Genomic DNA, 21,714 nt, shown 5'->3' on the forward strand with positions numbered 1-21,714 from the left:
GTCGGTCAGTCTCAGTGAAGGAGGTGTGGCCTCTGTGTCGGTCAGTCTCAGTGAAGGAGGTGTGGCCTCTGTGTCGGTCAGTCTCAGTGAAGGAGGTGTGGCCTCTGTGTCGGTCAGTCTCAGTGAAGGAGGTGTGGCCTCTGTGTCGGTCAGTCTCAGTGAAGGAGGTGTGGCCTCTGTGTCGGTCAGTCTCAGTGAAGGAGGTGTGGCCTCTGTGTCGGTCAGTCTCAGTGAAGGAGGTGTGGCCTCTGTGTCGGTCAGTCTCAGTGAAGGAGGTGTGGCCTCTGTGTCGGTCAGTCTCAGTGAAGGAGGTGTGGCCTCTGTGTCGGTCAGTCTCAGTGAAGGAGGTGTGGCCTCTGTGTCGGTCAGTCTCAGTGAAGGAGGTGTGGCCTCTGTGTCGGTCAGTCTCAGTGAAGGAGGTGTGGCCTCTGTGTCGGTCAGTCTGAAGTCCACAATACATGCTAAACCTGTGACGATTTACAACGATAAAGGAATACGCGACAGTTTTATACTACTTCACAACTTTAGCCCACAGCAGCATATAAAGCAAAAAGCTTCAGATGTGTGAGTCACAAGTCGAGTTGTCTACACATTTTTCTGAGTCATATTCACAATCTGAGTAAATATTATGAATATACATTACAAACCTAAGGGCAACAATACATTATTGTCTCAGGAACAGTAAAAACCCGCAACGACTGTAATAAATTTAAGTATACAGAGAAAAGAAAGGAAAAAAAAATAACACTGCAATCAGCGTGAGTGATTTATCACCTGCTCGGTCACTGCATGCTGTCAGCGTGCAGCTGCTCGGCTTCAGTCTGGCTGGTGTGCTGCACTTTAGGATTCTGGGAGTTTTGGGGTTCATAGGAGCGACCTCGCTTTCTCATGGCTGCAGGAGCTGACGACGAAGGCTCAGGATCGGGGTCCTGGTTTGGATCGGGATCAGTTTGCGATGGCCAGGATTCGGACTGAGGCTGACGGGACGCTGAGATGGCACCTGGAGAAAACGGATTGTGCAGTTAATACACGTATACATGCACAATATTGCATCTTCTCTGATTAAACTGCTGGCACAACCCAGCACAAAGAACATTATCTTTATTACATGTGTATGGGCTGATAGAATAATCTTTCTATGAGGAGATGTTTATTTAGCATTTGCATTTATGGAAGGAGTCTCCAGTGTTAGTGCTTTGTAACAGTACGTTTTCTGACATGGGAAATTATTCAGGATCAATGGCTTTGCGGGTTGTCTGGAACATGACATGCTGTTGTAGCTGGTTTATAGCTGTTATAGCTGCCGTGTGTGTTTCTTACCACTGCTGCTGGCCTGAGAGTCGTCCGACATCGATGGCTCTGCCTCCTCCTGAATGGTGGGTACTGATGCTAGCAGACCTGATGGATTAACAGATAGACAGATCGTATATAAAACTGCAGAAACTCTTAATACATACATTTACACAAAGTCTCACAGGATATGAACGTTTCTCCAAATTAACAACATTTTCGTTAATGCCACATCACTTAAAAGCTGTGTAAAAGTTCATTTGAGCAATGTATGAGTAAATTCATTCACATCTAGTTTGATACAAGGCCGAGTGTGAGGTAGAGATTGAGCCTCTGGCCTCGAGTTCAAATGTCAAAGTTCTAAGTAAAGGTTAGACACGAGCACTTAAAAGCACTTAAAGTCATCTGTGTTAATGTAGGTCAAAACACCTCTGAAAAATTGAGGTAATTACTCCATCAGGCTAAAAGAATGGGGCTAAAAAGGTTGCTTGTGTAAGCCAATAAATTCGTCAGTCATTTTTTACTTTTTTTTTTTTTTTTTTATATCCAACCTCATTTAATTTTACAGAGAACAAAGGGACAAACGAGTGTGCGCACACGTGTGGGTTTTAAGGGTCAACACCAGAAAGAAACAAAAAGAGCTTCTAAATGGAGCATTAGCATGTTGTAACAGTTCTCAACACTGTCCAAATGCCTTCTTTCCAAAATGTTCCAAAGAGGAAAGAGGCATGCTGATATAAAGTTGCAATCAAAATGATTTAACCCCCATTGCAAATCAGGTTTATTGTCATAATAAAGAGACTTTCAGCTGTTTGCAGTGAACAAACAAAAGCAATTGAAATGGTTCAACAAAACAGATACTTCAAGTAGTTTCCCCAAATTCAACTGAAAACGCAACTTATAATGATTTCTCCGGTCTTAACATTATTCAAGCCCTTCATGGCAACCCCTTCTTTAGTACTTAGTAGAGCACCCTTTTTCTGTTATGACCTGCTGCAAATGAGATGCATAGCTTCTGGCAGCGTTCCTGAGGAATCTTAACCCATTTCTCATGAACAATGGCCTCCAGTTCAGTAATATTCTTGCAACCGCCTTCTTCAAATCCCACCAGAGATTGTCTATGGGTTCAAGTCAGGTGACTGTGATGGCCCTGTAGAATCTTCCAGGACTTCTTCTGCAACCAAGCCTTGGTGGAATTTGAGGTATGCTTCGGATCATTGTCCTGTTGGAAGGTCCAATGACGCCCAAGCTTCAGCTTCCTCACAGACAGCATGACGTTTTCTCCTAGGATTTCCTGGTACTTCAATGAATCCATCTTGCCTTAGACATGCTGCATATTTCCAGTGCCAGAAGATACAAAGCAGCCCCAGAAGGGATGCACCGTAATTTTGGCCGTCGAAAATGGAATTTCTGGCCGAAAATATATGCCGCCATACCCACCCCTCAGTGCTTGGCGCTTATAGCATTGCAACATTACTAGATGCCCGATTTAAAGAACATTACTTTGACACAGAGAAAAAGTAGCGTGCACGGGAAATGATACCGGCAGAGCTGGAGGTGATGGAGGATTGATGCGGAGCACAGAGCAATGTGTGCCAGAGAAACGGGTGCGTACAAGTGATGAGGCGCAAAAACCCTCACTTTCCGACACGTTTGACGAGATTCTTCAGGAAAGCGCCCCGATCCACAGCAGTGCCGTGACAAGCGCAGCTATGCTTTCCATTGCTCGCGTGGATTGCACGAAGGTATTTATCTGCCCCAAGCACCAGCTCTCCTGCCAGAAAGCTGAGCAACTTTTATCACTGAAGAGAAACCTGCCACTTCTGCTTAAACAGAAAGCTTTCCAATTTGCTATTGTGTATAGCAATTACATTAAAATTCATGTAGCCCTGCAAAACTGTGTTCTTGACTTGAGGCTGCATCTGTTGTTTACAGTTTCAGGTTAGTTTTAGGACTATTGCAGCTGATTTGCACAGTAATATTTAATTAATGTGGAAATGCATTTACATAAACAGAATAGAGACCTAGTTCATTACTTGACTGCTGTTCTGCATATCATAATAGTTTTCTACAACTTTACATTGTTTGGATAACTGGATAAAAAAATCTGTTAAATTTGTTACAGAACTGAATGAAGAATAATATATTTAATATTGTTTTGTTTTTTTTGGTGTGGTAATTTCAATAAAATTGTGATCATTTTATTTGCTTGCAGCTTTTGAATACAGATACAAAAAACTATTTTAAAATGGGTTTTAAAAAAATAAATTTTCGGTTGCGGCTCGGTTTCTGGCCGAGTGCATCCTGAATTTTCGGTTTCGACCCAGAATTTTTCTTTCGGCGCATCACTAAGCCCCTGAGCCACCACTATGCTCGACTATAGATTGTTCTTTCTTCATTCTTTCGTGCCGAAAAGTTCCAGTTTTGTTTCATCGCTCCACAGAATAGAATCCCAAAACTTCGGTGGCTTATTTATGTAATTTTGATCCGACTTTTCTTTTGGGTCAGTAGTGGTGTATGTCTTGGAGTTCTGGCATGGAAACCTTCTTAGTATCCACCTTATTGTGCTCACTGTGCCTGTTGCCACCAAGTCTTGCTGCAGGTCTTTTGCAGTCACTCGAAGGTTTTTCACAACCTGCCTTCTCAGAAATCTGGTTGCAGCCGTTGGCAACTTCCTTTTTCTGCCCCGTCCAGGTATTTCATGCATTCTCCGCCCCTAGCCAGTTCAGGTATTTCATGTGTTCCAGCTCAAGCACACCTGGTGCAACTAATGAAGCCCTTGATTAGCTGCATCAGGTGTGCTTGAGACAACACCTGTTTTGCATATTTATGTTGTTGTGAGGGATTCTATTTAGCGGGTTGAATAATTTTGAAACTGGAGAAATCATGAGTTGCATTCAGTTGAATTTGGGGAAAACACTTGAAGCATTCGTTGTGTTGAACTATTTCAATTGACTTTGTTTTATTTGTCCATTGAAACAGCTGAAAGTCTGTAAATTTTAACAATAAATCTGATTTGCAATGGGGGTTGAATAATTTTGATTGCAACTGTACGACTACTAGAGTCTGTGTGTGTGTGTGTGTGTGTGTGTGTGTGTGTGTGTGTGTGTGTGTGTGTGTGTGTGTGTGAGAGAGAGAGAGAGAGAGACTCACTAAGGCCTCTGTAGTGCGAGAGCTGCTGATAGACTTGCTTCATCCTCTCGATGTTGAGGCGGCTGCTCTCTGCATGGTTTATCATGGGTTTGGGATAATCGACTCCCACAATGCAGTTCGCTGCCTTCTGAATCGACTCCGGTGTATTCCACGGCTCGTAGATGTAACGGCTTGGGTAATCCTTCAGCTCAGGAATATATCTCCTGTGCAGTGTAATAAAAGTTGCAGAGGTGCCAATATTATTAACAAGAAAATCCTAAAAGGTAGAATCTTCATTACCATTAAAACTGATGTTAACTATTATTTCACACTAAAGAACGCAAAAACAGTCTCGATTTACGGCGACAGAACGCAAGGGTGCCGAGTCAGTACATCCGTCAAGAGGGCGGAGATGAGATTGCTATTGAGGGGAAGAGGGCGGGACTTCCAACTTTTTGCACATTTCTGAGTGATAACTCATAGCAGCGTACTCCAATGTTCACGTGTGCATTTTCTGCCTTTTTCACGTCCATTGTCCTTTCCCCTTCACTGAACTGTCTATTTATTTGTTCATGTTTGGTCTGACCCTAACTTTAGTGCAGTATAATTTTTGTGCATTTCCGGTGTCGCTATAGCAAGGGGTTAAAAAAAATCGTTAACACTACGGCTAAACCGTAAACGTTGACACCTCTGACCTTCGGTGTACTTCTGTGTACTTCTTTGCCATTAAATAATAATAATAATAATAATAATAATAATAATAATAATAATAATAATAATGTTACTGGGTAACAAATCTCCAATTAAAAAAATGCACAATGAAGTAAAATAAAGTATGAATTAAAAGACTAAGAATCTATTGGAATAGCTTTTGCAATGTTAAATCATCCAAACAATTTATATGCTACTTCCATATCTATAAACTATAGTCACACACAAGAAGCAATGCAACAGGAATAACTAGTAAATAAGTAGCCTGTAGAACATGCCATAAACATTTTAAATGTTAAGTGCAGGATAAACATCCATCGGTTGTTTTGTTCACCAAGAGTTTTCAAGTTAGCTTATGATCATGAAGTATTAAAAAAAATAATCATGGGCGTTACCGTATGTAGTCTCCGCTGGGGTCTATGCGGCGCCCGAAGCCCACGGGACAGTAGCAGTGGAAGAACTGCTGGAAGAATGCGCTGCAGGAAAGCCACATCCAGCTTCCAGCATTAACGCTCCAGTCAGCGTCCAGTAACATCTCCTCAAACACCTGTACATGATGAACACACCACATGCAGATCCTCACCAACACATCCACTGCTGGATCAAATTTTCAAAACTTACATGTAAAGAGAATAAAATGTCTGATATTATTGCTCAGGCCTAGAAGTCTTGACCTGACTCACTACTACCAGACAAACAGAATCGGGTCAAACTGTCCAGGTCGTACCCTCATGCCACTCTCCCAGCTGATCCACAGGTCTCCCCGGGTGAGGAAGCAGGCCACGGCGTGGCGCGCTAGGTGGTGGATCCAGCCCTCCTGCCTCAGCTGGCGCATGATTGCGTCGATCCAGGGGAAGCCCGTCCTGCCTTCGGCCCACTTGGCCAGCGCTTCCGGGTTCTGGTCCCAGGGGATCTGCACACAGATGGGGTTTCCCTCCATGCGGTCGAAGCTGGGGTTGTTGGAGGCCGCAGTGTAGAAGAACTCACGCCATAGAAGCTGTCTGAACAGCGAGAGAGGAGGGCTGGAGTGTCTGCGCAGCTGGGAAGGAAGAATATGACCATCATCATCATCATCATCATCAAGTCTTCTAAGTCAGAGTTTCCTCTAACAAACAAGTTATTTCCTTGTATCACTTATGATACAGCAGTTACAAACAGTCGTTCCATCACCTGCCTTAGCTAAGATTAAGACTTAATATGTTAATAAGACAAAAAACACACAGCTTTTCACGTTACCAAGAAACTGCAAAATGCAACAGTCCACCCTGTTGCACTCACACACATTTTTATGTTCATGTGGAGTATTGCCATACGTCTCTTATTAGACCGTATTAGAACGATCGCATAAATATAAACCTGCGATTTGCTTTATCGTCAGAGCTGGTGTTATAGAAAATTAATCAACAACCAATCAGACCTGAGAATACAACAGCACTGTGGAATAACGTCACATGATTGTTATTGAGGTACTGGCGTAAATATTTATTGAATGTTTTTCATCTTGACCACGCACTGACCTTCATATAGAGTTCACGTAAGTGGTAATAAAGCACTCGAGACGACAGGCAGCCGAAGCAGAGGTACGGACTCAGACCGGTCGGGCTGGCGAAGAGAGAGTGGGCCTTGATTCGAGGACGATCGAAATTAGCCACCCATGCCTAAACAATACACAAACAAACAAACTTAATGACTGGAAAAAAGTCAAAAGGCTTTAAAAGGTTCCATTAGAGGTTGTATAGTGTCATATAACTGAATGGTTAAATGTGTTTTTAGCAATTTCCAGCCTTTGTTGGGATTCACCTTTTTGTCCAGATGTTTATTGAGTCTATCCAGAGCCTCAGTTTCACCACCTCTCCAAACTGGCTCACCCTCGCCGTGAGTTTTAAACCCTGATGGAGACAAAACACACACTACAAAACACTACACTATGTCAAGAACAAAGTCAAAATGTAAAACTGTAAAATAACTGGAAAGCTGTCCGAGGCTGACACGCGAAGAAAGGCCATCGTACACGACTTGTGCGATCCTCTTAATTCTGAACATGAGCTCATATACTCTGGAAAATCTTTAGGTCGCTTATAATTAGAAACAACACCTATAAAAGAGGTGGTGGTGTTTTCTGAGGTGAGAGCGAAGGTATGTGTAAATGATGCCTCACCAAGCTCCTTCAGTGAGGGCACGCCGTAATGCTCATCGTGGTTTTCCGAGAGCTGCGTGCTGCAGCTGGCCATCTGCTCCGGCGTGATGGTCGACAGCGGCTTCTTGGGCAGCTCGAGACGGCTCACGATGGCCTGAAAGCGTTTGAAGGTGAGCGGTGGGTTGTTGCTGTTCATCTCGATGATCCTGAATGAAACACACACAAAAAATACATTGACAATTTTCTGGCTTGTGCTTCCCAAATGTGTTGAGATGGCGGATATATGTTAGTGATGGGTTGTTCATGAACAAATCTTTTATATGATTCGGGAATAACGAGTCGTCTCAGAGAGTGACTCATTCGTTTTGCGTTTGCCGTACATGTGCAACATCCTTTCACGTTTTCATATTTTGTAGTTGATACAGAAATTAGTTCATAATTCCCAACACAGGTCCCCAGTGAGGCAATAAAGAAACATGAACAACAAAACAGGACAGAACTTTTATACTTTTTCCAGAAAAGGTTTGTTGCAAATGTCTTTTTCCTAAATAAATGCAACATTACGTTGGTATTATTGATTGTAGATACTGAGCCAAGTAGCGGTCACATGACAAATGAACAAAATACGAGAGGTGAACTGATCATGTCTGTTTTCTGTACAGAGCCTATGAGGCTGTCACAAAACAAAAGAATGAATCATTTCTGTTTCTCATAATCTGTCCTCGGCTGCATGATCATTTTTTCCTTATATTCCGAATATAATCGGAATAGATAAGTTTGCCCAAGTTGACATGTTGGGGAAATTTGGGTTTGAAAATTTAACATATTTTAATTCTGCTCAAACGAACAAAATGACTTGAATAGATTCGTTCCTTTTGCTGAACGAGATTCAAAGATCCAAGTCAAATGATCTGATCTTCCCATCACTAATATATGGCAACAAAAAGAAAAATTATTGATTAAAAAAATTCTATTATATTATAAGTAGGTTGGACCATCTTTTAAAAAAAAAAAAAAAAAAAAAGATTGTCATTTTAATAACATTTTAGAGTAAAAGCAGTCGTTTGAATTGTTTATAAAATAGAAGAATATAGGCTTACAAGAGACTCTGTGAAAGAAATGGCTGTTTTCAATTTTTTTTTAAATGCAAGAAAAGGATTTCGTTCTTAATTTGGCTGAATAAATGTGACAGCCATGATTTTAGTAATGAACAAAATAATCCGGATCATCATTTTATCCATTATATACAATTAAATTATATAAACCGAGCAAGTACACCTTCATGTAGTACCCTAGGAAAAAAGACGATTCTGCTTTTCCCAGATTACATAAGACTGATCTGGTCATTGCATGCGGCTCGTCTCATCAGCTGAGAGCCGAATCTCTCTCACCTTCAGCTTCCACAAACCCAACGGCCAGTTTCTTTATTTTTAGGCCTGATCTTATGCAACAGCTCTCTCTAGTCCATCATATAATTTCCTTTGTGTGGTTTGGAGTCAGGAGGCTGCCGCGCGTGTGTGCGCGCGCACGTGTGTGTGCGCGCGAAGTGAGGGGTGACTGCATACAGCTGGAGCATGTGCACTTTTCCGGATTACATACACAGCTTTTCAGTGCTGCTCGTCATTCTGTCTCGCTGCTGCTGCTACATGCTGTGACGGTGAACTTGTCACTCAGTACAGCACATGCTGCTCAGTGTGACCTGCAGACACACTTGTCCACCAGCAGAGGGCGCAGAGTATTAGACACTCTACAGACACCTCACCCTGGCTCTCTCTGGCTCAGAGCACGTCCACGTGCGCTGTGTGTATTAAAAACACACCAATCCCATTTATATAAGAGCAATGGCTCACAGTCAGGCATGCTGGCACTCTCTAGGACTTTCCCTTGGAGAGTCTGGACACACCACAGTTATACAACCTATCAGTGGTATTTGTTATTCTTGTCCCGGATGGTTTGACGGCAGTGTCTCAGCTTTCAAAGTGCTTCACATCATGCTGTAGTTATCCGCTGGGACTAAAAACATATCAATAATAATAATAAAAATAATAATGTATATATTTTTTAAGAAGCGCCTTTCATGATGCCCAAGATCACTTCACAAAACACTAAAACAAACATATATCCTTGTCATACATTATATTATATTACATTATATATACACATATATATACACACACACACATATTTTTATATTACACATACATGTACATATATACATACACACATTATACATAAAACACTAAAGCACATATTATTAATTATGTAACCATGTCACAGAGAATATGCAAGCCTGAAGAGATGAGTTTTTAAAAGAACATTTGAATCTTGAAATGGATTCACAATTGCAGATGTGATGGGGAAGTGAATTCCAGAGCTTAGGGCCAATGTGACCAAAGACTCTTCCACCTATAGGGGTAAAGTTCATGTCCGGTATTGCTAGACCTGCTGAGGAGGATCACAGTAAGTGGGGAGGGGTGTAGTTCTCCAAGAGGTTAGTGAGGTAAGTGGTTGGCTGCATGGTTATGTAGGGCCTTAAATGTGAGAAGCAGAATTTTGAATATAAGTTGATAGACAACAGGAAGCCAGTGAAGCCATAATATGCTTACAATATGTACGACTTTACCTTTACAGGCCATATCATGGGTATTACAGAGAGCTCAGAATACAGCTCAAATCAATACGGTGTTGTTGAGAACCCCATTTAAAAAAAAAAAAAAGAAAAAAAAAAAAAAAAAAAAAAAAAAAAAGTGTCCAAATGCTTATTTCTGCTCACTGTCGATATTGTAATATTGTACCATGCCTCATTTACACCACACAGTGTAGCATGTACAATCTGTTTATAAAAGGGGGTGTACCTAATAAACTGCCACTCAATGTGTGTGTGTGTGTGTGTGTGTGTGTGTGTGTGTGTGTGTGTGTGTCAATGCAGAGTGTGTATTGTTACACACCTGTCCGGGTTGTAGAGTGTGTGAGAGTGCCTCACGATCGTCTCCACACCGAACTCCTGGGCCAGTTTAATGATAGCGCCGTCCCGTTCCTTACCGTACGGCTCGGAGTCATACTCAAACGTCAGACGAGTCACATTCCACTCCTGAGAGAGAGAGAAAGAAAGAGATCAGAATTGCAACCAATTTCTGGCCAAGTAAAATCACCAGACCTTAACCCAACAGAGCATGCATTTCACCTCTTGAAGAAGAGACTGAAGAATCGTCCCGAAACAACTAAAGACTGAAAGAGGTTACGGTACAAGCCTGGAAAAGCATCACAAAAGAAGAATGAAACAGTTTGGTGATGTCGGTGGGTCACCAGTTTGATGCAGTTATTGAAAGCAAGGCATATGCAAGCAAATATTAAGTGTTATTGACATTAAGATTATCTGTTCCTATACTTTTGCACACCAAAAAACTGGATGGTCTGCAACCAAAGGGGACAAGTTCTTTAACACATCTAGATGTAAATATAAGGAAACGAAAGCTGACATTCCGATCTATCGTCTCATATTCATTTTTAGATCTCCAAACCTAAATGTCTTCATTGTATAGCAGAATCAAAAGAACTGGTCTTGCAGTTCCAATAGTTTTATAGGGGACTTTAGATAAAAATTTGTGATTCATGTCATCGACTACAGTTTACTCAATATTCAAGGTGCTGTTAACTGTTTAGTAACCATGACAACTGCAGTTCGGTAAGGAAGGAAAAACACTTTGTCGGGGGGTGCACTGTTATATAAAACTAATCACTAACAGGGTGGTGTCATGCACCTTTCTCTCTACCGGAGTAAGCATGTTTGAGAACAACTTAAACCACACAAAAATTCACAACTTTATAAATCGATAAGTATAGGATATAAAAATCCACCTTGAGGTGTAACTACAATGTAGAGGTAGTGATTCCTAAAGTGATATGTTCATTAAGAAAAGTTAAATGCAAAGGAAACATTGATCCGACGGTCATAAGTGACGTTACTGAAGCAATCCGCTCGCTTTTATACCGCTACAGACGGAAACGGATGAAAATCATGGGAGGACTCGATATGTTGATGACGACACCCTGCCGCCCACCTGCTTTTCTTCCAGCACACATCAGAGACAGAACACACAAAGTGGAAATGCAGCATGACCTTTAAAAAGATATATTACAATCAAAGAGCGGGATCAATATTTTTCAGGATCTGAAATTTATAGAGAGAATCTCTATAGAAATCTCCTGCCTCTGGAACAGGGGAACGCTCAGAGAAGCAAATACACTTAACAACACTAACGACAATGCATCAGTTTTCATGGAAAAGTCCAGGGCTTTCCCTACCATGGAAAAAAAAAACGCTTTAAGCCAAATGACAGGAAAAAGTTATGAATGTAAATGAACATATGTAAAATAAACTGTGAGAGATCTATGTACTGACTAAAAATAAATAAATAAATAAATATAAAAAAAAACCTTAAAAAAACACAAAAAACAACAACAAAAAAATTTGATCTCAAACGGAAAGATAATCTGGCAACAGGATTGACCTGCTATTCAACAGTCAGTGTTTGGACGAACATTTGAGTGATTGGTGTGTGAGCAGGCTAATCAAATAGCTGATGGAATATTTCTCTGTACCGTCAGCTCAGGATGGTCATTACAATCATCGACTCGGATAAGCAAGTTAAACCATCGATAAGGTAAGCCTGAACAAAGAATAAATGAAGTACAAACTTTTTTTTGTTAGGGAGTAAATCTTATGGATGTTAACAACAGCAATAGCAGATAACTAATGGAGCCATTTTAGGCTAACTAAAGAAACTGCTAACCTAGCTAACTTACAGAAATATTCTTGTACTGAATTAAGTTACATTAGCCAACAAAGCTAGCTAGCTGACGTTACATATAGATATCATGACTGAAAGAAAGAGCTAGGACAGTGAAGTGTTCAAAAGCGGGCTGCGATATTTGCAGTTGAAATAAATCAAGAAACTCTCTGTCCGTCTCTTATGTCCTTTGGTTGCATTTTCAAAATAATTACATAAGTATTTAATCATGTTTATTGCTCCTTATGTGTACAAGTCAAAGTACTTTCATTAAATCTCAAACATGATCTTTGGTGAAATGAATACTTTTAACTAGAAGTGCAATAATTGTTGCCAGCTTTCTTTCACAAATATGGTAAGGATAATACACGAAAAGAAGTAAATCCAACACAGAGTGTGGCTGAAAGAAGCCAGAATGTTCAGCTATTAAACAAAAATTGTTCTGTCATATCTGTGATTTATTTTCTATGAAGTAAAAAAAGAAAAAAAAGAAAAAAGGTTTTGTGTACATCCTCTAAGCATAGGGATTCCATCATTTTTGCCAGGGGCTGTACCTAATGAAAGAAACTGTGTCGAGAATGTTAATAAGGAGTATGTCTTTTTTCCTTTCTCAGGTTGCTGAACCTACTTCTCCGCTTGGCAGCTACAAATAAAAAATAAAAAGTGGCATCTCCTGATCTGTCCACCCCTGAACAGGCTACAAATATCAACACTCAATTTCATTCGTTTCACCATTTCAGCCATGTTCAGTGTCTGAGCAAACACATATACAACAATAAAAGTGATTTCGTTAAAATTGTAGTATCAGTCTGCAGTAAACTGTTGTCTCATCCAGCGTGTATTTCTGATTGTGTTTTCAGGACAACCCTTGGTCCCGGCACAACCCTGATCAGGACAAATCAATTACTGAAAATGAATGAATGAATAGTATCATTTTTCATGTTTGAAATCATAAGAACATGCTTGCCAGAGAGAGCGAGACATGAGGGAGAGGGCGTCCAGGGGCCGAGACATGGGGCTAGTGAGAGAGAGAGAAAAAGAGATTCATGCACTGACCTTGAACAGTCTGGGAAACACATCAGCGGGCTGCCCTCGCACCACAAACAGCCTCGAGTTCAATTTCCTTAAACTCGTATCCAGATCTTCTAATGACTCCAGAAGAAACCTGTAGGGTTTACATACATACACATATACATATATATATATAAAAATATAAAACCAGGTTACAAATATGTTAAACAAATAAGGAATAAAACATGTCAGGTTTGTTGATAGAATCTGTGATGGTGGCGCAATGCAGCTCGACACGAAACTGAATTACTACTCTGAAATTTATTCTTTTCCAATAACAGCATGACCCAAAGTGTTTTATTCATCTTATACCACAGCAATTTTCCAACTCTAACAATTCATTTATTAAAGAACAACAAGAAATGTTTTGAGTCATTTATATTCTCTCTTAGTAATGCAGAAGAAGTTTTTTTTTTTCAAACAAGTAATGCCTGTTATCACTTACGATATAACAGCTATAAATAGTTTCCTGTTATTAATATTACAGAGCAACTTGTCGGTGTTGAAAAACTTAAACGGTTACAGCTTTACCTCAGACATAAACAATTACATGTAAAAAAAATTAAAAAATTAAATAAAGTCAGTTTACATAAAATGTCCATCATACAAGTCCCTGGGTAAATTATTACTACAGAAACGATCAAGGCGTATTAATACAATCCTGTGATTTGCCTTCCAGTTGGAACTACTTTCAAAGCAGCCAATAAAAAAACTAACCTGACAGCGTGGTAGTATAATGGAAAGATAAATATATCAGGTTACGAGCAAGGCTATAAAAAGTTATAGTCGTCACTTTCTTATTCTCTGTAGCCAACGTGAGGCACGAAAAATAAACAAACAAAAAAACAGAAGAACTAAAACGCCATAATTCAAAACGTACTTCCTGTTATTGTAAGCCTATAGGTACCTCAGCCACGTGAGGCCGCGTTTCAAAAACAACACTTAAAAGTACACGAAGGTTACATCCGGGCACTTCTTCGCGTATAATCAACCTGAAGCCTATCGCATCACGCGCACTGTTGGAAAAGCGAGTACGTGATTTGAAAAACGTCCATCGTTGTTGTGATGTTTGTTAGCCTCTAATTATCAACCAGTTAGTTACGCTTGCCGACTTATTTTCTTTGTTTTTCTAGGAAAAACACAAATTTCGCTTATTATTGTTATTAAAAAAAATCACTGCGTTTTCAGAAAGTTAAACGGAAAATTAATCAAACAAAAGTATTTATATTAAGCTTGGGAAGTGAAATTAGCACAGGACTAAGGACATCTAAAACGAAACCTGTTTTGGAGAAGTTATTTTTTTGATTAATAAAGCAGACAAAGGAAGCAAACATCTAAATATTTTGATCAAGTTAATGATTAACTTGATAAAGGCGCTATTTTGAGACGTGCTGAGTGTGAGTTAACGTCGTTAACAAATCTAAAAAGGTTTGGCGTTAGCAAAGTTAGCTCAGAGCTGAAGCTGATTAAAGCGTGTGTGTGTGTACACGTCCACAGCTGATCGCTAAACCACCTCACCTCCACCGATTGACTCCGACGTTAGCTGCTCCAGCGAACCACGGATCCAAAACATAAACACAGCGCGCCGTGTCCGCGCCATTTAACGCCTCCTGCAAAGCCGGATTGTCGTGAAGTCGCAGCCCTTTTCGGAACCAGTGCACCGAATTCACCACCATGATCAAAAATTTAACGCATCCTAGCAACAACAACAAAAAAAATCCCCCAAAACGCTTCGAAGCTGATCACCCAAACAAACACTACCTCCGGAAATCCACCGCTAACAGTTTCCCCCAACCCACTCCCTTCTGCCTCTCTCCAGCTTCCAAGAAGTTCCAGATCATTGGTTCAATCCAAAACGCCTTGATTATTCCTACGCTAGTGCACTTCGACATAACGAACGAAATAGAGGCTTCAACGCCCTGCGTAGGCGCCTTAAACATCCAATAGGATGCCGTTTGGGATTCAGGCGACAACTTGGACAGCCAACGTAAACACGGCTCGCCCACCTTTTCCACACTCTCTCATTGGTCGGAAAAGCAGCATGTGCGCAGGATATTCAAATGAGGGGGTGGGTCACGTTAAGCGACGCAGCTGTTGGTCTCTCCGCACGTGTTAGCTTCACGTTGCTTTGGTTTTCTTGTATTAGAATTCGAAAATAAAGACCCGCGCGATGTAATAATGCACTGGAATAATGCTACAAATTATAAAACCGAAGTTCGTGTATGAATCATATCATTTGCATATGCATTTATGAATATGTAATAGTGTGAATAATTCTGCCTCGTATATACTGTTCACGACCTTCCCCAAATCCCTGACCTGGATAGAGCAATTACTGAAGATTGATTGATTAATTGATTAATTAATAGTGTTACGCCAAATTATTGACAAAAAAGAAAAAGAAAGAAGAAAAAAAAACGTGACCCTTACTGACCATCTTTACTTGGCGCCCCGCCCCCTAGTGGTAGGGTTTTAGTATTGCAGATCCTTAAACATTGAGATAGCAGAAAGCTCGCGAGTGACTGGTTTTGTGAGGTTCCAATTTACACGAAAATAACACACACACACACACACACACACACACACACACACACACACACACACACACACACACACACACACACACACACACACACACACACATTTGAGTGGATTTTAGTGATATTGATAACAAAAAAGTGGGGGTCATCAAAGTAGGTTCTGTGATGTACAGCCGGGGGTCTTCAGTTTTACAAGTAGTCATAATGTCATCCTAAAATCTAACAATTTCTAAAAGTGCTTTTAATATAAAACAGAATTTAGAATACATTTTAACCTACTGCAGTTCACTTGGTCCTGGATCTTTGCCAGAAAGAAAAACCACAAGATATTTTCATATTATAGGTGGATGCTCACCTTGTGGCTGTGATCAGGAGAGTGGAGCACAACAATGACCTTTATCACACAGCTACTCAGACTCGACCATCACATGAGCTAGCTTAGCATCTGTGTAGGACCCCATGTCCAGCATGGAAGCGTCATTAGGGGCAGGTGGAAGATAGACTAAAAAATAATTGTACATATGATAGTAAAACAGATCTTGCTTCCAGGATATTTGATTAATGATTACAGTGAATAATTCAGTTGATTTTAACATCAAACTGAGGATACAGTCTTAAGTACAGGTTGTAAATCCATAATGTTCCATATCCGTAATAATAATAATAATAATAATAATAATAATAATAATAATACATTTAAAAACCCTCCAAAAAACTAAGTCATACCTATAATGAATATCTTAGGTCTTAATTTTAAATGTATGTTCAGGTATATTATTATAAATACCTTTATCATTTTGAACCACAAAGTCATAATTATAAGAAACTTTTTCCTTATTATGGTTTGCAATTTTTTTTCTTTATTATTAAGACTTCAATATTATCCTTCCAGAAAGCAAATAAGAGGAAAATAATACTGAAAAATAGATTATTATTATTTTTTTTTTTACAGAATAGTTTTTACAGTGTTGTTCGCTTTTTTCAGCTCACTTCTAAGTCTGACAACAAAACAAGTAATGAAACTGATTCAGGAATGAATCCTGAATCCTGAATCCTGTATTGCATTATTCAGGCAGGACACTGTAAATGAATCATAGGGAGTTAATTGTTTACATTGTTCCCTGCCTATGTAATCTCAGAAACAAAATAAGATGCTCTGGGAACACACTCAGTTTTCATCACCTTCTAAGGATGGAGAGACAATATTTCAGGAAGCAATAATTCAGTCACCTGTAGTGATGTGTCGCATATATGAGCCATTTCTCCCATTTTGTCTTTTGTTATAGACGTACCTATAGGCAGTGATGTTATTCAAATGCAGTGTAGCTTATCCACACGCTTCACTGAAAAGCTCTTTTCAACATCTGAGCTGTTTGTTAGTGTTTTTGACTCTGTGTGTATGAATGTATTATCCTGTATATACAATGCAATGCTAATGTTATTTTGTTTATTAGTAGAGTAGAGTAAAATAGAGCACAGTAAGATATTATGAACCCATTTAAGACATAAGACAAATCACAAGACAAAATATCACAAAAGTTGTCCGTAAAAAAACAGAAGAAAAAAGACAATGAGCCGTGTGGAATCTGAAGAATCATCTTTTATTGGTGAGCTGAGCCAAATGATCTGACTCACTTAAAAAAAGTGTCAGAATCCAAATCACTAGTCTCCATATCCCTGGTGATGCTCTTAATAAATAAAAAATAAACAAACAAACAAATAAATACATAACTCTAGCTCTTTAGAGGGCGCTGTAGGCTCATAATTTGACAGGTTTAGGATTAATGCATCACATAAAATCAAATACACAACCACTCAAAGATGGTTCTGGATGGTTCTTAATTCATTTCCTCTTTGTGAGCATGAACAGGAGAATAATCATTAATAAACACTGATGCACAGGATAAACATTCCACATTAATTGATAGCATTAAACAAAGTGCATTAATTAAATTCCCAGCACTTGCTGAAAAAGTACAGTAGCAGTCTTAATACCATCCCATCATGCGGGAAGCATGAAGAATTTACATAATGCTCATTTTAGTTATTGGTTAGGACACTGTGTTATTGATGTCTGTGCTTTCATGCTTGTTAAACTAATGTACTGCCAAATGAGTTGAATTAGTTCTGTTCAGCATGCACACACAGAGACCCAAGGTGTTGTGCACAAACAATGTATACACATTCATTCATTTGTTAGATGCTTTTATACAAAATGGATTACAAGTGAAGTAGAATCCAGTCCAAGGTAAGTCAAGGCAAAGATTAAGAACCTTTAGGGTTCATCAATGGCTTGATGGCAGTCATGAGGTTTGAACTCACAACCTTCTGGCCAATAAAGTACAAACCATAAAACCCATTGCACGTGTCCGAAAACCATCAGTGTATTTGTGAGTACTGTTCTCAGTGGCACTCTTTTCACTGTGTGCTTCTCAGGCAGGGGTTTAAATTAGGGTGACCTCACGGGGGCAGAGCTTCCCCACCTGTGATTACGCAAAAGGTAAGCCAAGCTCCAGTATTATAAGAGTGTGGAAATAAATCATAGCATGTCATAATGGTAATACTACTACTACTACTACTACTACTACTAATAATAATAATAATAAACGATTACATAATAAAATTTTACACTGCTTTATAGAAAAACTATAAAGACTAACTATAAAGACTGCTTTAATTTCAAAACTGATATATTTTCCTTCAGTCATTGCACTGTACACTCAATCAATCATTTTAATTAATGAGTTTAATTGTAAAAGACAAAATGAAAATGCTTTCTAATTGTAAAAGATAATAATTTAAATTGTAAAATACATTGTAAAATACAACTATCAAAATGAATGAATGCATTCATTTTGATAGTTAAAAGGTTTTAATGTAGAAGGATCTTTGCCAGAAAGAAAAACCACAAGATATTTTCATATCATTTTGATGCCCTCAACTTGTATATAGTTGAAGTAAATAAGCTACTTAGTACAGAAGTAAGGAATACTAAAGTAAGGGCATACTGTGAGTAGTTAGTCTTACTATCCCAAAGTTGATTATTTTCCAAATAACAGCATGTGCAGAGGTGTTTTATTCCTCTTACTCCACAGCAATTTTCCAATTTGTAAATTGTATCATAATATTGTACATTTTATCCATTTATAGTTACATTTAATGTGGTAGAAGGTCCACAAAACAAGTTAGCTCCTCTGACTGTAACAAATCAGCACCTTTTGAACATTCGAGAATTCAACAGCGCTGTGGTTTCAGCAGATATAGCGACAACATGTTTTAATCACACGCACACACACACACACACACACACACACACGCACGCACGCACGCACGCACGCACGCACGCACGCACGCACGCACGCACGCACACACACACACACACACACACACACACACACGTCATATAACATCACATAAATTGAACATTGCTGGTAACTACAAAGGCTTTTAGGGCTTTTAGGGTACATACTTAGCAAAGTGCAGCTACACGGACACTTTTTTTTAACCATAGTTTTATAAACTAGGTCATTTCTGATGACACATCTACTTTGCTTTCCATCACCTTATATGTTTAGCAGCAGTTTTCTTTGTTTCCTTTCTTTGTTTTTTTTCCTCAGTTTTTTTTTAATGATGACAGATAGTGAGCAAAAAGGCAGAAGCAGGAAGTAACAACTTTACAAGTCTGTTTTTAAGTATCTGCACTTTCCTTGAGTTTTTTTTAAACCAATACTTCCGACCATCCATCCATTTTCTGTACTGCTTATCCTACTCAGGGTCGTGGGGGAGCCTGGAGCCTATTCCAGGGAACTGGGGGCACAAGGCAGGGGGACATTCACACACCACGGACAAATTGGAAATGCCAATCAATGTACAAAGCATGTCTTTGGACTGGGGGAGGAAAACAGAGTACCCAGAGGAAACCCCCAAAGCAAGACATGCAAACTCACCCCACGCAAGGCGGAGGAAAGATTCAAACCCCCAAACCTGGAGGTGAGAGGCAAACGTGCTATCCAATAAGTCATCATGCCCCACCTCACCCAATACTTATACAAAAGAAAAATCTTTACTTTCTACTTACTACATTAACAAACATCACCACATTTATCTTAGCATATCATATATTTATAAAGTCATAAGGTGACGTTTCAGCATCTGATAGCTTTAAGAGCTGACCTAAATTCCTATCAAATGCTACCTTTAATATATGTGACAGTAAGAGTGAGGCCTTATGCCCTTCACTGTAACCTATCTGCTGATTAGTAGTTTGTACTTATCACATGAGTATGCATTGTAAGTAGCTGTTAGCATTCATGGCCAGAGCCATATCTCCGTGCCTGGTTTCCCACTGAAGCTAAGCAGCGTTGAGTCTGGCTAGTACATGTATGGGAGACCTCCTGGGGAAAACTAAGGTTGCTGCTGGAAGTTTTATTAGTGAGGCCAGCAGGGGGTGCTCACCCTGTGGTCTGTGTGGGACTTAATACCTCAGTATAGTGTCGGGGACGCTATACTGTAGAAACAGCACTGTCTTTCAGATGAGACGTTAAACCGAGGTCCTGACTCTCTGTGGTCATTAAAAATCCTAGGACACTTCTCCTAAAAAAGAGTAGGCGGATAACCCTGGTGTCCTGGTGAAATTCCTCCATTGGCCCTTGTCTATCATGACCCCCTAACAATCCCCATTTCTGATTTGGCTACATCAATCTCTCCTTTCCACTAATAGCTGGTGTGTGGTGGGCGTTCTGGCGCACTATGGCTGCTGTCACATAATCCAGGTGGATGCTACTCACTAGTGGTGGTTGATGAGATTCCTTTCCCCATACCATGTAAAGCGCTTTGAGTTTCTAGAAAAAAAAGTGATATATAGCGTGAATCATCAGAGTTGTTATCATGCTAGCTAACATTTGAGAGATTAGGAATAAATGTTCCAAGGTTTACAATTTTTTTTTCTTTTCACAATTGATAATTTTTCAGAATCTTTCTGATTAAGTCCAGTGGAAAGGATCCAAGAACCCTGGAATCAGGTTTGACATTCACTGTAAAGGCTAATACATCACATTGTGAAATGTAAGAAATGCACCACATATTACTCACTGTAGTTTCAGACATGATTCCCTAATAGCCCCAAAACATGGCACACTCTTTATAAACATAATGTGGCTTCAGACACAACCTATCTCTCTTTTGAAGAGGTGTTTGCTAAAGATAAAAAAAACAACCAAAACACCAGTTTTCTTGAGGTGAATGAGCCCTCGCTCTCTGAGAGCTTAAAAGAGAAGCCACTCATTTATTACATTTTTCTACTTTCTGTATATGTGCTAGTGCAATTTCAGATACGTCATGTGCTTTGATCAATAATGGTGAATCCACATTCAGCCTGGGGGATCGGAGACATTTGTTATGAATCGCCTGTGAAAATTCTGGGTGTTAGACGCTTTAAATTCAATCACTGACAAAGCAGAGGTGAAAGCGCTGACAGGCAGAAACTCTTTACTGCTCTAAGCCTCCAAAACTGTATGTATCTGATGATATCGGAGAGTTCTCCGGCTGTAATCTGTTTTTTATTACTGCCATGATGGGAATGAGGTGAAATAGAAAACTTTTAAAACCCTGGGTCAAATTTTTTTTTTCTTTTCAAAAAAGCCTACAATTATATGTGTATAATACAGATTTATTGCTGGGGAAAATGCCAGAAAATCACTCGGGCTTTGAAGAAGGTATTTTTTAAAAAATGAATATTTCAGGGACTTCACTAATACATCCTCCAACAGCCATGACACATAATGACCCTTTTTCTTCCTCTTCCCTTTCCACTGAGATATCTCAATCTCTAATACTTTCGCTTAATGCAGGATTTCAATGGCTGACCAAAATCTGCATCTCAAATTACTTTGACGTAGTAATGAGGTGACTGAGGTGAATTTAAGTCTGCACCTCAAAAGGACACAAATTACAAAAAAATACATATCCTGTTTTTTCCCCCTTTAAATTTGCAATGAAATAACAAGACAACACATTATAGATGTTTTTAACCAAAACAATCTAC

General features: G+C 39.5%; 1 protein-coding gene across 3 annotated transcripts in view; it reads right to left on the reverse strand.

The window, feature by feature from the left end:
• Positions 1 to 15,061, reverse strand: part of cry2 (cryptochrome circadian regulator 2) — a 16,348-nt gene extending 1,287 nt beyond the window's left edge. Inside the window, exons 1-12 of one of the 3 annotated variants that reach the window (XM_017474961.3) lie at positions 14,650 to 15,061; positions 13,117 to 13,225; positions 10,219 to 10,361; positions 7,292 to 7,476; positions 6,934 to 7,022; positions 6,651 to 6,791; positions 5,861 to 6,172; positions 5,529 to 5,680; positions 4,444 to 4,646; positions 1,321 to 1,398; positions 775 to 1,000; positions 330 to 467 (exon numbers count right to left, since the gene is read on the reverse strand). In XM_017474961.3, coding sequence (XP_017330450.1) covers positions 783 to 1,000; positions 1,321 to 1,398; positions 4,444 to 4,646; positions 5,529 to 5,680; positions 5,861 to 6,172; positions 6,651 to 6,791; positions 6,934 to 7,022; positions 7,292 to 7,476; positions 10,219 to 10,361; positions 13,117 to 13,225; positions 14,650 to 14,807 — 1,788 coding nt within the window. In that variant the 5' untranslated portion in view covers positions 14,808 to 15,061 and the 3' untranslated portion in view covers positions 330 to 467; positions 775 to 782. Of the gene's footprint in view, positions 1 to 329; positions 468 to 770; positions 1,001 to 1,320; positions 1,399 to 4,443; positions 4,647 to 5,528; positions 5,681 to 5,860; positions 6,173 to 6,650; positions 6,792 to 6,933; positions 7,023 to 7,291; positions 7,477 to 10,218; positions 10,362 to 13,116; positions 13,226 to 14,649 lie in introns of those variants that run through there. The other 2 variants (XM_017474960.3, XM_053682206.1) reach the window with 2 other exon arrangements.
• Between the last annotated feature and the right edge of the window lie 6,653 nt (positions 15,062 to 21,714).

This window comes from Ictalurus punctatus, chromosome 8 (genome assembly GCF_001660625.3).
Source record: "Ictalurus punctatus breed USDA103 chromosome 8, Coco_2.0, whole genome shotgun sequence".
Taxonomy (NCBI): Eukaryota; Metazoa; Chordata; class Actinopteri; order Siluriformes; family Ictaluridae; genus Ictalurus; species Ictalurus punctatus.